The 11,681-nt window shown below is 34.6% G+C and overlaps 2 protein-coding genes across 2 annotated transcripts; both read left to right on the top strand.

The window, feature by feature from the left end:
* The first annotated feature begins 1,664 nt into the window (after nucleotides 1-1,664).
* On the top strand, nucleotides 1,665-5,979 carry LOC123211450 (protein NBR1 homolog). The gene is made up of 7 exons (XM_044630191.1): nucleotides 1,665-2,054; nucleotides 2,967-4,066; nucleotides 4,147-4,270; nucleotides 4,361-4,642; nucleotides 4,756-4,905; nucleotides 4,993-5,553; nucleotides 5,742-5,979. The coding sequence occupies exons 1-7, from the start codon at nucleotides 2,031-2,033 to the stop codon at nucleotides 5,838-5,840; spliced, it is 2,340 nt and encodes a 779-aa protein (XP_044486126.1). The 5' UTR covers nucleotides 1,665-2,030; the 3' UTR covers nucleotides 5,841-5,979.
* A 1,857-nt stretch (nucleotides 5,980-7,836) lies between these two features.
* Nucleotides 7,837-11,310, top strand: LOC123211818 (serine/threonine-protein kinase STY13). The gene is made up of 6 exons (XM_044630733.1): nucleotides 7,837-8,588; nucleotides 8,984-9,116; nucleotides 9,241-9,436; nucleotides 10,335-10,459; nucleotides 10,552-10,710; nucleotides 10,838-11,310. Exons 1-6 carry the CDS (start codon nucleotides 8,419-8,421, stop codon nucleotides 11,147-11,149), a joined length of 1,095 nt encoding a protein of 364 aa, XP_044486668.1. The 5' UTR covers nucleotides 7,837-8,418; the 3' UTR covers nucleotides 11,150-11,310.
* Nucleotides 11,311-11,681: the final 371 nt, after the last annotated feature.

Consider the following 11,681-nt stretch of genomic DNA (forward strand, 5'->3'; position numbering starts at 1 on the left):
GCCCTCCTACTCCTTTCCATTTCCGTTTCTCAAGCATTCAACCTTCATCAACTCAATAATTCAATCACACTCTGAACTATTTTCATTAACTATTATACCATTCTCTTTTCTTCTTCATCTTCTTCCTCATTATCATCATCGTCATCTTTTAATCTAAGACCGATGAATCTCTTTGCCTTTGGAATCAAAACAACCATAACAACATCTTTGTTTTCACCCTTGGTACTCCTCTACTTCGCCTTGTCCCCAGTAATATTTTGATCATTGCAGACTTAGGAGAATATAAGAATATTAAGGCTAGATCAGAAGGATCAATTGTTATTAGTAAAACTAGACCGCATTAAGAAATAATCTAGATATATTATTGATGACAGCAGGTACGCTAGGCTGGAATTTAGTCATTTGCCAATTAAATTGAAATAGTAAGATATTGAAGGAAGTGGTTGTGGGAAATAAATATTTGATGTAGATATCTCATTAAACTTTATTTTCTCTTACTGAAATTCCAAAATAAACACTTTGTTTGTTTATTAAAATCATTTTAACAAAATTAGTAGAAGTTAAGATCTGAATTCAAACTTTTATTATATTTATTAAATATTAATTTACCTGAGGTGAATTCACCTGTATAACAAATTTGGGCAGGTGTTCGATTACCCCAAAAAAAAAAATCATTCAAAAAACCCAGATTTAATTATCCTATGAGATTGTATAAAGTGATTTATTAAAATTATTTTTTCATCAGAAAAACTTGAATGAGGGACTCGATTAAGTAAGATAATTGCATGAAGAGTCTCGATCACATGCAACTCCCAACCTACCCAAGATATGTGTGAAAATATCTGGGAAGCCCTTATAGTTGTGTTGTTTTTAAAAAGATCACGATGATTGTCCCAACTTTCAAAGACATCTAAATTTCATCCAATATAGTTCCAAATCAAGCAAAGGATGAACTAGCCACATAAAATGCAAGAATTTGAAGCTCCAATATCATTAATTCTATTTACATTGAATTAAAATTTTTTTTTGGTAACCAATGACTCTGCTCTAATTGATTGAATTGATAAATTTGATGTATAAGAATCGAATCTATAATTATTATACCAATTAGAATTCAAAGTTTTTTTCTTAAAAACTTTAATACTTTATTAATTTTATTAATTATAAGAGTCTCTAAATTTAGAATATTATAGTTTGAAGATCACTGAATTTTTAATTAATTCAGTAAATTATCTAATTTACCCTTCCATGGTAAATATTAAATTTTGAATATAAAAAGTGGTAGATCATTGTTAGATTCACAATCATTTCAGAGGTTATTTGATCTCACTAAACTTGAGGTAATTTTTTGCTATTTTCCCTGTATATTTTTTTTCTAATCAAGAAGCTTCCCTGAGTCAGGTGTATCGGCTTAATGCAATTGCAATTGTACTAGAACTCAAATATTCTAGACCATTGGATACCGATCACATAAAAAAAAATCATTAGGCAATAAATTAACGTAAATAATTCCCCGTGTCTAACTCCAGGAAACTAAATGTAAATCATAGAACGTGGCATAATTCCACTGGCCCAAGTCGGCCAAAACGAGGGCATAATTATAAATCCGAGAGACAAACAACTACTTACGATGGTGATGCATATAGGTTATTCCGTCCCTTGGCACAAATTCTCTTCCTTTAGAAAAACTGAAACGTCTTTCTTATGGGCTAAGCAAAATCCAAAACTCCCTAAATTAAATACCCACGCCATTGGAGTGAGCTAAATTTTCATACATATAATTTTATTTTCTCTTTGGTCTATTGTGTGAGAGGGAGCGCTGAATTCGGGTTAAGATATCTAATATCTCGTCGTAATCTATTCCGATTTGTAGTTTGAATGTTTCATCAATTTAACTTTTGATCCAACTCTGGTTAAAGGTTGATTAGGGTTTGGGATTTTCTTTTTCTCTTTTTTTTCGTATTTATTTTGGAAGTTTCGTTTTATATACTGTCTGGTTCGTGGGAAGAGACTTCTTAGTGTCTGTGGCGATGGAGTCTTCTATGGTTATCAAGGTTTGATTTTTGGCTTCTTGATTTCAAATTATTGAGTCTTAGGTGTTCGATCGCTTTTTCTGATTGATTTTTGGAGATTAAATTTAATTTGTTTGGATGGTTTATATTTCTGGGTCTAGAGAATTTATTTTACAGTGTAATTGTAGTGGGTGTGATGTTAATTTTATTATTGACTTTTAATTTCTCTGGTGGAGATGCTAAGACCGATGAGTATTTTCGTTTAGTTTTTCTGAAGCCTTAACTTTATCATGCTTTGATGTTTGCAAATTAAACTCTATCGATCATGTTTGAGTGAGATTTCTTTTTTATAATAATTTTTATTTTTTCTTTTTGCTGATAAACTCTTATTAGGTTATTGAATCATTTGATATTAGAAAATTGTTATTGTGTTGGGTATTGTATATGTGAGCGCTTCTTCTTCTATAAAGAGAAAAATGTTTACAAGGTGAATTTATTGTAAACTGAAAAGCAAAAGCATTAATGCTTGAAGCAAAGTACTGCAGATGTATTCTCTTAATTTCTTAAGCATTGAATTAAATTTAGCCAAATAACCTTCTCTGAAGGATGGTTACAGTTGCAAAGCACTGACTGCATGTCTAATGTTTCCACTTTTCTACTACGGATGGTGACATGGACAATATCTCAAGTCTCCGTGGTTTTGAAACTTTTTGAAGAGTGAGACGATAATATTATTTTAACAATTCTTTGTGCATATGTTTGATGAAATGCCTCCTTGCTTATTCATTGCTCTACTTAAATTGTTTCAGTATTTTCTTTTTGGATACTAGATATGGTATTCTGATATACTTCCTATTTCTTTCTTTGGTGTTCATAATTTGTTGCACTTTTGCATACATAGCTTATAATTGTTCCAGTTTGATTCTGATTGAGCTTGTGGTGAACTCTCTACAGGTTAAATATGGAGATACACTTAGGCGCTTTAATGTTTGCGTGGATGAAAATGAGAAGTTGGATCTTGATATTGATGGATTAAGGGCGAAGATCATAGGTCTCTTTAATTTTCCTCAAGATGCTGATCTTGGGTTGACTTACATTGATGAAGATGGTGACATGGTAACTCTTGTTGATGACAATGACCTGCTTGATGCGATGAAGCAGCGTCTCAAATTCTTGAGAATTGACATTCAGCTGAAGAATGAAAAATTTGGGAAAGCTTTTACAAGATCAAGTGGAAGTTCTACTCCCTTGAGATCCCCCCGTGTACAGCATCCATTAACTGACATTAACAATAAGGTTGCTGAAGCATTGAAAGCAGTGCCAATGCCACTGCTTGAAACACTGTTGAAGCTATCTCTTGACTTGACTTCAAAGGCATCATCCTCAAGTCCAATTTTTGCAGATCTTGCTGAGGGCATTTTGAAGTTGGGTATTTCTCAGCTGAATGAAGTTCCCCAGTTTCAAGCAGATGCAGAGTCAAGTGGACATACTGGGGCATCTGAAAACTTTGTGGATTCTTCAGTTCTTAAAGATCCAAATGCACCAAGGGGTGGTGGCCTGAGAAAAGTATCATTAAATTCAAAACCCATGGACCTAAACACCATGAGTAGCGAAGAGTGTGATGCTGGAAATTCTGTAGGAGTCTTGGCACCTGCTGTTAATCTGAATACAATCCCACAGATTGGTTCAGTTCCTTCTGGAAGCTCAAATGTGATCCATGTACCAAATGATATTGATATTCTACCTCCCTTTGATAGGAATGAGGCAAAGAATATCGGTGGTCAACACATTGGCAAGTTTGATGTTTCTCTTGCACCAACTAGGCCTTCTGATGCAGATCAACCCCATGCCATGGGTTTGGGTGGTAATGCTTCTAATGAGTCTCCATTTAGTGGAGCTCCTGTGTTAGATGACTCAACTGGTACTTATCGGCAACGCCGCATTTGTCATCTGAACATGAATCGCAATGCCACGGTTGGAACGTTCCACAGCGGCATCCAATGTGATGGCTGTGGTGTTCATCCCATTACTGGACCTCGATTCAAGTCAAAAGTGTAAGAAATCTATTAATTGTTGATCATTGGTTTGTAGTGGAAGTTCTATATGTATTTTAATCTCTTTTGTGCTTTTACAGGAAAGATAATTATGATCTGTGCAGTATCTGCTTTGCTGCAATGGGCAATGAGAATGATTACATTCGATTGGATAAGCCTGTATATTTTCCAAATCCAAGACCATTCAGAGGGTCATATGATCATGTATGTATATTCAGTGAATCTGTTTCTTTACTTAATTCTTCTGTTGTATTTATTTTGGATTGACTTCTTGTTTATTCTATGAATTTGTAGAGACAGAATTATAGGTGTCTTGTTCCCTTAACACCACGTAATGGTTTCCCAACACCACCTCCTATGATGAGACACATTGGAATCAAGGATACTAGGCCAAAGTTAGACAGTCGGTTCATTTTGGATGTCAATGTTTCAGATGGGACTATAATGGCTCCATCCACCCCATTCACTAAGATATGGCGGATGTGCAATAGCGGTACTCAAGTGTGGCCCCAGGGAACACAACTCGTGTGGATTGGGGGAGATAGGTTTAGTAATGCAGTTTCAGTTGATATAAAGGTATGATTTTATAATTTGTTGAATTCTCGAGATGTTGTCAAGTCCCTTTAATGTTAATTGAATAGTTTCTCAGCATTGGAATGGGTTTTTGTAATATTTTCAATTTATTGCAGGTTCCGGCTGGTGGTTTGCCCTTGGAAAATGAGCTTGATATATCAGTTGATTTTACTGCACCTAAGTTGCCTGGTCATTATATTTCTTACTGGAGGGTGACGTCACCTTCTGGTTTAAAATTTGGGCAGCGTGTGTGGGTTCTTATCCAGGTACTGCTTTCTTTTAAAAAGCATTCCATTTCTGTTTAAATGATATGATGTTAAATTGAATAACTAATATTTTATTTTTCCTTACAGGTTGATGGGTCTCTGAAGGAAGGCCATGGTGTTAGCTTTCAAGGCTTGAACTTGAATTTGCCGCCTGAGAGCAACTGTCCCAAAAGCTTAGAAATTATAGATATGAATGTTGACCCCATTGTGGATGGAAGTTTGCAAGGGCCTTGCAACTCTTACCCAGTCATTGAACCTGTAAAACCAGTGGTTGAAAAAAAGCCAAAGGAGGAGAATTCCCCTATAAATGATGGCTCACTGGTTGGTAATGGTGGCTCAGCTTCTGCTCAGCCATTGCCACGGCCTCCATCATCTGTGTTGTATCCCATCATTGATCTCACTGATGTGGACCTAGCTGAGGCCTCTCATTCATCAACCTCTCTTACAACTTTGCCAATATCATCTGAGGAGATCAGTGATAAATATGCTGTTGAGCAGACTCTCCTGAAGGAGCTTGAGGAGATGGGCTTCAAGCAGGTTGATTTAAACAAGGAGATTCTGAGGAAAAATGAGTATGATTTAGAGCAATCTGTGGATGATCTCTGCGGTATTTCGGAGTGGGATCCAATGCTTGAGCTGCAGGGGATGGTGAGTTATACTTGAAAACTGTGTGGAATTGATGTAGGGATTAATTATTACTAGTTATTGTTTGCTCTTTTCGTCTGTTATTTTTCATTCCTAGTTTTTTTAAGCTGTTGGAGACGGTGAGTTTCCAAGTCGTTTTCTTAGCCGTATATCTTGGAGCTGAAATAGATGCGGATTGATTGTGGTTGCAGGGATTCTGTGATGAAGAAATGAACAGGAGGTTGCTCGAGAAGAACAATGGGAGTATCAAGCGTGTTGTCATGGATCTTCTGACTGGGGAGAAGGCTTAGTTGACGAAGACTCTTCAAGCTGTTAAGTAGTAAATATTTTCAATAAGAGACCGAACTTTTATGTGTTTTAGATGATATAATTCCTAGTGAACTTCTCAGACTTTGGTTTTTTAATGGGTGTTCGGTATTTTGGACCTAATTGACTTGCTAAATACATATATATATATATATATATATATATATATATATATATATATATATATTTATATAAGTTTTTTATGTGTTCAAGTTTATATATTCTTGACAATTATAAATGAATATTCATGTTTATGGTCCTGCTGGATGCATCGCAAGCCACAGAAATTGTCGGTTAGGCTAGAGTAGCTAGCTTAATGGTGTTCTGGTTAGTGGTTAGGCTATAGCTGATTCACTGCGCCTCCATCATTCTCACTCTATGGCACGTCTTCAAACGCATAGATCAGGTCACTGTATCTCATTGTCCTCTTATTCAAATGAAAACGTCTTTCAATATCCCGAGAGAATGTATGGTGATAGGTCAGTGACCGAAGCTCAAAACTTGCCGGAGCAAACTTGTAGGGGCTGAGTCCAACGTGCATCCCAGTCAAATTGAATCAAAACTTGGTAGCACTGAATAGATCAATACACTACCGAATCTGGATGAGTCTGAGTTGAGAAAGATCCCAAAAGATGTCTCTTGGAATAACCTCGTAACCGAGAACTTCTCAATGTTATTTTAGGATTGTCCCGTCAAACCCTTGTTTTTTCTTTTCATTCTAATGATATATTTTTTAACAAAATGGTTAGTCCACGGATAAATTGAACAAATTCAAACAAAAAAATCATAAAAATGTTACAAATTGTTGATTGAACATTGAAATAAATGAGTTCACCCTCTTCGTGAAAAATATTTACCTTACAACCTTAGCATGTGCGAAGGAAAATTATGGTAGCAAAGGCCCCCTTATTCGTTAAGAATTTTCACATTTATTGTTCCAATATACATGAATTCAAGTTTACGTAGAGTTTAAGTAAATTGGACAACCCTAATTTCATGAAGGAAACTTACAATATCCCTCCCTCTCTTAACCAAAAACTTTTATACTAATTAATCTCAAGTATATACGAAAGGAAAATCACAATAACCCTCTATTTTGTTTACACGTAAGTCCATAGTTGAGTTGAATTGAGTAGAGGTTGCACAAACCAAACCCCAATTTAAAGACCAAAAAATTATGACTGTCTTGTTCCCTAATAACGTTTACACTTACCCCCTTGGTAAATAGAAAGTAAAATTAAAATAACCTTCTGTTAAAGAACGTTTACACTTTGCCTATTTCACTAAAAAATTTACTCTAATCCCATTCAAACAACATTCATAACTCAATTACCAAAATAATAATAAATTTCATCTTATAAACCTAAAACCATAAATTTGTTCAAAATCCTTTAACAACTTAAAAAATTGCTCTAGCACAAATATTTAATATAAAATTCTTATCCTTTAACTTTTAAAAACTTTTTTATCTATCTATATGTTGTTAAATCTATTAGTTTTAAAGACAAAATCATTATTTTATCTGTACTATTAAAAATAAAGATAGGAATTGAAAAATAAACCCTATAAGAGAAATGTTATATTTTAAAACTTAGCTTAAAGAAAAAATTATTAGTTTTTAAAATTTTATGAGAAAAATAAGATAAAATTTTAGTTTATTTTTAATATTATATGTAAAATAATAATTTTATCTTTAAAACTAATAAATTTAATAATTCATAAGTAAGTAAAAAGGTTTTTAAAAATTCTTAGATAAAAATTTAGGAAATAAATAATCTTTGAGTGGGAATAAGTGTTTGGCCTTAAAGAATTCAAAATAGAAAGTAAAATGGGTAAATGGAAATGAAATAGTTAGACAGTATGTAAATGGTGATTAAGCAAAAATGGGTCGTTGTCCACATGTTTGACAAGATCAGTTTCCATGTGCTTTTAATTAGTTTATGGCTCCCACTGTCTTTATTGCATTGCTCATAAATATCTCTTTCTTTTTTTTCTTCTTCTCTTTCTCAACTCAACTCAGTCCCTTCCATGATTCTGTCTATGCATCAACACTCAACTTCCGTGCTCTTCAACATTCTTTATTAATCCATCTACCCGTCTTCATTTTTATTTATCCTTCTTAATGGCTTCTACATTTGCTCTTTAAAATATTATTTCCTCCTTACTTGATCCTTTGTTGATTGGTTCTCTTCACTGTCCCTCTTTATGGGGATTCTTCTCTTTTCCCCATGATTTTCTATCAATTTCTTTTGGGGTTTGAGCTTTCTTTCTTGCTTTCTTTGGTTTTTCTTGTGACTCTCTCTCTTTACACTACATGTGGACTTCCCTACGTTTGCCACCTCTAGGACATTTTAGCCATCAAACTATGAGTTTACATCTCTGCCTCTCATTCTTGAGATGTGGTTATCAACAGAGCATGTCATGTTTACTTCTGATTTTTTTGTCAGCTTATCCATACACTCCCTGAATGAGCTTTTCAATGCTGTCTTTTTTGTGCTCCCATGTGTGATTTTTATCATAAATGCCTCATGCCTGCTCCACTTTCTTTGTTAATATTGATACATGTATGTAGAAGTTGAAATTTTTTCTTGTTTTAGAAGTATGGAATCTGGGAATAGGTTTTACTCTGCTGACGAGTTCAATTTGGATGCAAAATGGCTAATTGATCCCAAACATCTTTTTGTTGGACCAAGGATTGGTGAGGGAGCTCATGCCAAAGTGTACGAGGGGAAGTGAGTCTCAGATTATGGTTTTTCTTCTTTCACTATATGGATTCACAAGTGACAAGTTTACCACCTTTGATTTCTAGGCTTCCCCAATTTATTAAGAGAAATGTTATCTTTAAATTTGCAAGATTTGATCTATTTTGGACAACACCAGAAACCTCATGTCTTTTTTGTGTTTTAAAACTAGTAATCTGTGATTTACTTGTGGGTTTTCTGTGGAAATTTTAATTGGTTTTGCATATCTATAAAATAGAAATCTTCCATTTTGTTGAAAATGGTAAGATTTATATTGTACATTCTGTCTATTGTCAATGAAGCTGATTAAAGGGCTTAAAGGGATCTGACTTTTGAGGTTTTTGAGTGATTACACTAAGACTGACAGCTTGTTGTGTTCCCTTCAGATATAAAAACCAGACTGTTGCAATTAAAATTGTTCATAAAGGAGAAACTCCAGAGGAAATTGCTAAGAGAGAATCACGGTTCGCTAGAGAGGTTTCAATGTTATCCAGAGTTCAACATAAAAATTTAGTGAAGGTTGGATTTGATTTCAGGGCTCTTAGGATAGTCAACCCTCTTATTTTTTTATTGTTATAGTTGCAGCGGAAATTACAATTGATAGATGATCCATGTTGAATGCTGAATATTTGTTTGTCAACAGTTCATTGGTGCGTGTAAAGAGCCTGTAATGGTGATAGTTACAGAGCTCTTATTGGGTGGGACATTGCGTAAACACTTGCTGAACATGAGGCCAAGGTGCTTAGACACTTGTGTTGTGATTGGTTTTGCTCTTGATATTGCTCGTGCAATGGAATGCTTGCATTCCCATGGAATCATACATCGTGATCTGAAACCTGGTAATCATTCTCATCTTTTCTTTGTTGCGTCTTTGAATTTTGAAGATGCAACAAGGTAAGTGAATTCTCAAATTTTTGAACGGCACTTTATCTCATTACATTGTGTACCGGGGTGGTCTTTAAAAGTGAGAATACTGTACTTCCCACATTTTAAAGACCTTGAGTTTTAGATAATCAACTACTTATCACAAGTTAACTGTGTTATCATCTAATTATATGGCTTAATTAAGTATGATCAAGTATGTTCACTTTTGGGTGCAAGGATTTATTGATGTGTTCAATAGAAATTAATGATTAGCACTCATGAACTAAAGTTGGTGGGGTTCTTGAACTTTCATGAAATTGAATTGTTTTTTATCAAGCAAAATTTTAAAGATACATCTCTGCTTTTGATTGAATCCATACAGTGACAAATTGTCCTTCATTCATGCAAACATAGTACTGCCTCATCAAGTATTTGGTTGAGTTACTCAGAAAGTACTTATGAACTGTTTGTTGAGATTGTTGCTTGTAACAAATTGTACATCTTTTCCTCAAAATGTTAAAGAGAATACTAGTTTGCAGAATGAGGGAATCCTGACTATAATAGTTTAGCCAGACTTCCTGATTTTATCCAAAAAAAAAAGAAGCTAGATTTTAAACATGGGCTAAAAGCTTTACTGTACTAACAAATTTTATGTACCAGTTGTCTTTATTTTCTCAGAATCTATATCTGCATTGCTTAACTTAATAAACAATTTGAACATTTTCCCAACTTTGGTTTAGTTAAATGCATCTAGGTTGGTGAATCTGTGAGAAGACCAACATGTTCCTCCATTGGTTTTGGATTTTTGCTGTGTTTTATATATGTTAGGGAAATCATTTTCCCATTTTGAACTCATAATTAAGTTTTGTGCAGAAAACTTACTGTTGACAGCAGACCATAAAACAGTTAAACTAGCAGATTTTGGCTTAGCAAGAGAAGAGTCATTAACTGAGATGATGACTGCTGAAACTGGGACATATCGTTGGATGGCCCCTGAGGTTATCTTTCTTTTCTAACAAGAACTTATATCTGTCTTTTTCTTTCAACTATATCATAAGTCATGCTTGATTTGACTTCTGTTTGGTGGCAGTTATACAGTACTGTGACATTAAGGCAGGGAGAAAAAAAGCATTACAACCATAAAGTGGATGCCTATAGCTTTGCGATCGTGTTGTGGGAACTATTGCACAACAAACTGCCATTTGAAGGCATGTCAAATCTCCAGGCAGCATACGCTGCTGCTTTCAAAGTAATAGTCTCTTCTCTATTCATGCAGTATTCTCATATAGTAATTCTTATTAACAATACTTTATATATTAGTTACTCTCAGACGTCTTTATTTTTCTGCTAATTTAAGACGGTTTTTGCTGTTTCAGAATGTGAGGCCTAGTGCAGAGAACCTCCCTGAGGAATTGGCTATCATTCTAACTTCATGCTGGAAGGAGGATCCAAATGCTCGGCCTAATTTCAGTCAAATAATCCAAATGCTTCTTAATTATCTTTCTACAATTGCTCCACCTGAGCCTGCGATTCCTCCACGAATTTTCACCCCTGAGAACACTATATTGCCACCAGAATCTCCTGGTACAAGCTCATTGATGGCAGTGTGTGACACTGGGGAAACTCCTAAAGCAAATATGGAAAACAAAACAAGAAGTTTCTTTTTCTGCTTTAACCAGTGTTATTAACCCTGTAGTGATAAATTGTTATGTGAAGAACAGTTGTTCATCCTGGGGTTAAAAGAATACCTGCTGGGAGCGCTTGAAACATTAGGGCTGTAGTCCACTGGGTACATTGTGATAACATCTCAAAAGTTTAAATTAATATCTTACATTTTTGTTGAAGCTAAGATGAAAATACTGCAGTGTGTCTACTTGATACTGCCATTGCTAAATTTTCTTTCTTGATAGGGTCATAGTTTTCACTCGAGTAGCTTTTCTCATCATGAATTAGAAGCTTTTGATTGGATATAGGTGTGATGTTTGATTGTAACTTGCAAAAATGATGGAAATTCAACCAAATCCAGTGTAAGAAGATGAAAGGGGGAGCTGGTAGTAACCTGGAATGGGTTATTCCAGCTGCAACTCTTATGTAAGAGATTGGCCAAAAAGTTGAGAAATTGACAGAAAATTATGGTTACTTTGACAAGGATGCTGGGGTAGTTCAAAAGGGGAAATTGATTTTATTCGTCTAAAAGATCTAATCAACAAGAAAATAATA

This window comes from Mangifera indica, chromosome 3 (genome assembly GCF_011075055.1).
Source record: "Mangifera indica cultivar Alphonso chromosome 3, CATAS_Mindica_2.1, whole genome shotgun sequence".
NCBI lineage: Eukaryota > Viridiplantae > Streptophyta > Magnoliopsida > Sapindales > Anacardiaceae > Mangifera > Mangifera indica.

What these genes read in the sequence shown, in the direction of transcription:
- LOC123211818 (XM_044630733.1), top strand. Translation starts at nt 8,419, where the DNA reads ATGTATGTAGAAGTTGAAATTTTTTCTTGTTTTAGAAGTATGGAATCT. An exon ending in GCCAAAGTGTACGAGGGGAA is followed by an intron (nt 8,589 to 8,983) that starts GTGAGTCTCAGA and finishes TGTTCCCTTCAG; the next exon opens with ATATAAAAACCAGACTGTTG. An exon ending in ATCGTTGGATGGCCCCTGAG is followed by an intron (nt 10,460 to 10,551) that starts GTTATCTTTCTT and finishes GTTTGGTGGCAG; the next exon opens with TTATACAGTACTGTGACATT.
- LOC123211450 (XM_044630191.1), top strand. Translation starts at nt 2,031, where the DNA reads ATGGAGTCTTCTATGGTTATCAAG. An exon ending in CCTCGATTCAAGTCAAAAGT is followed by an intron (nt 4,067 to 4,146) that starts GTAAGAAATCTA and finishes GTGCTTTTACAG; the next exon opens with GAAAGATAATTATGATCTGT. An exon ending in GTGTGTGGGTTCTTATCCAG is followed by an intron (nt 4,906 to 4,992) that starts GTACTGCTTTCT and finishes TTTTCCTTACAG; the next exon opens with GTTGATGGGTCTCTGAAGGA.